This window comes from Curcuma longa, unplaced genomic scaffold, assembly GCF_044706935.1.
Source record: "Curcuma longa cultivar G26 ecotype Majalengka, Jawa Barat unplaced genomic scaffold, ITB_CL_G26_1.1 contig_19785, whole genome shotgun sequence".
Lineage (NCBI taxonomy): Eukaryota > Viridiplantae > Streptophyta > Magnoliopsida > Zingiberales > Zingiberaceae > Curcuma > Curcuma longa.
The window spans coordinates 1-4,655 of NW_027431190.1; the positions used below are offsets into that span (position 1 = coordinate 1).

Below are 4,655 nucleotides of genomic sequence, written 5' to 3' on the forward strand. Positions count from 1 at the left end.
TGCTAATTCCGCTGCTAAGTTTTGATAGTCAAACGAACGAAAGTGAAAAAGCGATACGCGCTATTCACCCCCCTCTAGCGCGTGTATCGATCCTACAGGAATTACATCAAATGGATGTAAAATAGCTTTCCTTAATGGTGAACTTGACGAGGAAATCTATATGGTTCAGCCAGAAGGTTTCGTTGTTGAAGGCCAAGAAGAAAAAAGTATGTAGACTAGAAAGTCTATATACGGGCTAAAGCAAGTGTCAAGACAATGGAACATAAGATTTAACGAAGTTGTTTTATCTTATGATTTTGAAATGTAATTACGAACATAATTGTTTTGTTTCTTTGCAGATAACAACAGTCGGAATGTCTTTCTTTCTCTTTCAGAAGAATTGCAGAAGAAAATTGCTCACGAGAAGAGCGGCTGCGGCCGCGGCGACGGCGAGCAGAGGGAATGCCGGGGCGTGGCAGGTACGGTGAGCGGCGGAGAGGTCTTTGAGGGAGGAGGGCGGCGGGGAGGGCGGCGGGAGCGGCTGGGCGACGATGGCGAGGCGCATGCCGCCGTAGCAGAATCCGCGGCTGCAGATGAAGTAGTACTCGCCGGTGTGGTTGAGCTGGAAGGCGTAGCTCCGGCCTTTGCTGTAGTTGGAGATGGAGACGGAGGCGTCGCACTTGTTGTACCCGGCCTCGTCCACCTGGACCACGTCCGCCATTCCCGGCTGGTAGTAGAACACTGCGACGCCCAAATTCCACCATCAAATTCCTCTTCAAACCCAGCAAAAAGAGAAGAAAAAGAAAAGAAAAATGAATCATCGATTGCGGGACGGACCGAGCCAGTCGCCGACATGGAAGGGCTTGTGCTTGTCGACCCAGGCGGTGTAGTTGACGTTGGGGTTCCACGCCTGGCTGTCGCCGACGCTGAACCTGTCTGCCGACGCCAACCACCTGACGGAGAGGAACAAGAAGCACAGCAGGAGCAGCTTCCTGGCCATGATCTGACTCCTCTGATCTGAAGAAGATGTTAGTCTTAATCGGAGTTTGTGGAGAGAGATGGATCAGCGTGGCGAATGGGAGGAAGAAGAAACACAGCAGTGATGGCATGTGCTGCTGCGCCACAGAGTAATTAAGCAACGCGGAGAGAGAGAGAGAGAGAGAGAGAGAGATGTGACGGCGAAGAACACGCGGAAGCACAGTGGAGCGAGCCGGTGGGTGGGCCCACAAACAGCAGTTAACGTGTTTGGACAACTTATTACTGCTGCAAAGTGCAAACTCAGCAGACAGACGAAGAAACTCATACAATAAATAAATTCTTTTTATAAAATTAAAAATAAATAAGTACGAAAATCTTTTTTTTTTAATATTTTTTTAATAATGTTCAGTTGTGATCATGGACGGTCAAACTATTAGTTAAATATATACTATCTCAATTGTCATCTACTCCGCTGGTTCAAGGATATAAGAAAAGAAGCTGAACGAATGAATTAGTTGGGGTATCAAGGATTAGATGTTTAAGTCGTAAAGGGAAGGAGAAGAAGAAGAATATGAAGTAGTTGAAGTTTTCGAGAGAGCTCTTTATACTTGCGGAGAGTTTATATAGTTATCCAAGGGGAACATTCCTGTTGACATGAGGGCAGACTGTGGTGGTATCTGAGGAGACAGCTTCTGAGCATTGTTGATAAATGAGCAAAGGGTATAGCATCTGGGGAACTAAGTCTATGAACCTCGTAACCATCCTATGGCTCGTGCGGATTATTCTTATTGTTTAGTCCTGGGTATAGACACAGGAGGATCTAGAGGATCAGGCCTGAAAATCTAGTAACCGTCCTAATCCTTTGGCAGAGCTCGCATGCTTAGTCGTCTCTTAGTGCGAAAGATGGCTGACAGGGGTCGAGTTGGAGTCAAGTCGAGTGGTCGAGCGTATAGAGATCTAAAGACCAAGGAGATCGGATAGTTGAGAGCGATCGAGGTCAGATACTTGAGAGCGATCGATGTTGAGGTTGAGAGCGATCGAGGTCGGATTGGCCGAGGTTGAGTGAGGCCGAGTGACTGTAGAGGTTGGACTGGCCGAGGCCCAGTGAGACCGAGTGACTGAAGAGGTCGGACTGATCGAGGCCAAGTGAAGTTGAAGTTAAGATGAGCAATGGAGATCAGGCTTAATGTTATTGAGATTGGGCCGATCAAATAGGGTTAGATTATTGACCTCTTGACTTGCTATGTCAGACTGATTATTAACTTTGTTTGGCACGTAAGACCAATAAGGATCCGCCGTATCAAACAAGAATAAGCATTATTTTTTATGACAAAGTATAAGGTGCAATCTCTCTATTACAAAAATTTTTAAAGTGATTTATATTTTTTGTTTTGGTTGGATGAATTAATTTTAGAGTTGGTCACCATTGATGATGCGGTTGATTAAATGGCAAAAGTGTTCTATCCTATTATTCAGTCAGTCATATATAATTATCTAACTGCTTTTGAATACAATTTAATATTATTTAATATTATTATTTGTATTTAAATTGAGTTAGTCGAATATATTATAGCAATTATAATTTATAACGGACATCATGTGAATTTTTTATCATTATGATTTTTTTATTCACGTTATAGTAAGGATTTTGTAGTTGCAATAATATGTTCTATCAATATAGAAATTAGATGGAAGATAATAGAATAGTATTGGAAAGGTAATTGAGTAATTTTACATAATGAATAGTGGGATAGAGTGTTTTTTAATAAAAAATTAAAATAGGATGTTCTATTATTTTGTCCAAGATTAAATTTATGAGATCGATGGATATGCCAATTAGAACACCTTTGCCAACTAATAAAATTTTTATTTATTCGATTGATATTTTGAAAAAGTTTAAAGAAGATGTTTATGATCTACGAACTATTATAATAAATTAGTGAAAGGTAACAGAAGGAGTCGCTAAAGTTTTTTGTTTTTTGCTTTTTGTTTTTTTTTGTTTTTGGCAGCCTTGTACGTATTTTAATTTTGGAAAGTTTGCAGAGCCGACAACGCATGCGGTTGGATGGCAGAAGCTAAAAGCATTTCCACCTGAGGAAAGAGAAAAAGGATGAGTAGTTGGATACAAATCGGACCCATTTGATAGATTACCCGTTGATCCAGTTAAATGAACTGAAATTGTAATTTGTATTTTCGGGATATAGTTGAATTGGTTACGATGGAGTAGAGTTATAAAAGAAGACAAGGGTTAATCTCGACGAATTTGAGATAATACTGATCTTCTCCGATTATGTGAAGCCATTAGGATCGTGAGACTGATTATGTGTGATTATTAGGATGATGGATTTCACCTTTTATAGAAGAAATTATAATTTACCTATCTGAGTTATGATTTGGATCCCCAATTAATAATCAAACCGCTGGTTTAATTTTTTTTTAAAATAATATGACAGTTGGAATTGACAGTCAACTGGCCGTTTAAAACTTTTATTTATTCTTTTTGAATGATTCAATTATTTGATTATTTTTTATTAATGTTTATAATTTATTAATTGTTATTTTTCAAATTTTATAAATAAATATTTATTTTATTATTTTCATATCACCTTCTCTACTTATCGTTTTCAATTTTATTTCTTTCAATTTTAATGAGAAGATATTTATTTCAATTTCAAAAAGGTGAAATAGTCATTGCGAATGTAGATCTCGACGATATTTAATTTATCAATAATGAATTAAAGTAATTTTTAACACTTGAAACATAAGGTAGCATCAAAACTTTTAAAGTTCACGATACTCCATTTTTAAAATCGTCTATTTATATTAAATATTTTTTTAAAAAATCACTTTTTCATATGAAGAATTTCATGTAAAATATAAGTATTACAAAGTCTATTAAAAAATTTAATTGAGTGGCTGTTATGGATTATTGAAGTGACATGTTAAAACGAAGCACTCGGTAAAATTTAAAGTCAAATGTTTTCAAATGCAATTATCTAGATTTCTATCAATTAATAGAGGCATCGATTCAAATTTATTTGAATATTTTGATAATAAATTAAAACAATCATTAGCTACATTTATTTATGTAGCACATTTTTTTTTAATTTTTTATGTTTAAATGCATATTTTGAGATTTTTGTCAAGAAAATTAATTGACCCATTCTATTGAAGAAATAGAAAACAAGAGAGGAAACAATTGTGTCTATCTAAGTTATCTAATTGATATATGAAAAACACCGTGATAAATATGGTAATTATAAATATAATATACAATCTCGATTTATATATAGAAACAACTAGAATTATAATAGTTGTCATTATGACATTGAATATGATAAATACTTATCAATTGAAATCAATTATTATATATTGTTATTTTGTTATCATTACTCTCGACAAATCCAATGGAAGATATTAGACATTGAGTTTGATTGCCAACCTAATAAAACATTATTTAAAGAGAGTTAACTAATTAAACGTGTCGACAAGCTAATTCTTTATTGATATAGTTGTTGAGTTGTCACATGCTCTCAAACAAAATGAAAATTAACCTTCATATATTTTATGTGAGTATTAAAATCTAAATTTGTAGACTATTTATCTTCCGAAGAATTATCCAATATGTTTTACTGTAAGCATGTAACTTTCAATGATTGATAATATATTTTTAAAAAAAGGCCATATAGAATAATAAA

General features: G+C 35.8%; 1 protein-coding gene across 1 annotated transcript; it reads right to left on the minus strand.

Annotated features, from left to right (window-relative positions):
• Nucleotides 1-323: 323 nt before the first annotated feature.
• On the minus strand, nt 324-1,089 carry LOC141817239 (early nodulin-like protein 19). The gene is made up of 2 exons (XM_074704914.1): nt 817-1,089; nt 324-720 (listed from the first exon to the last, which is right to left on the minus strand). Exons 1-2 carry the CDS (start codon nt 977-979, stop codon nt 371-373), a joined length of 513 nt encoding a protein of 170 aa, XP_074561015.1. The 5' UTR covers nt 980-1,089; the 3' UTR covers nt 324-370.
• Nucleotides 1,090-4,655: the final 3,566 nt, after the last annotated feature.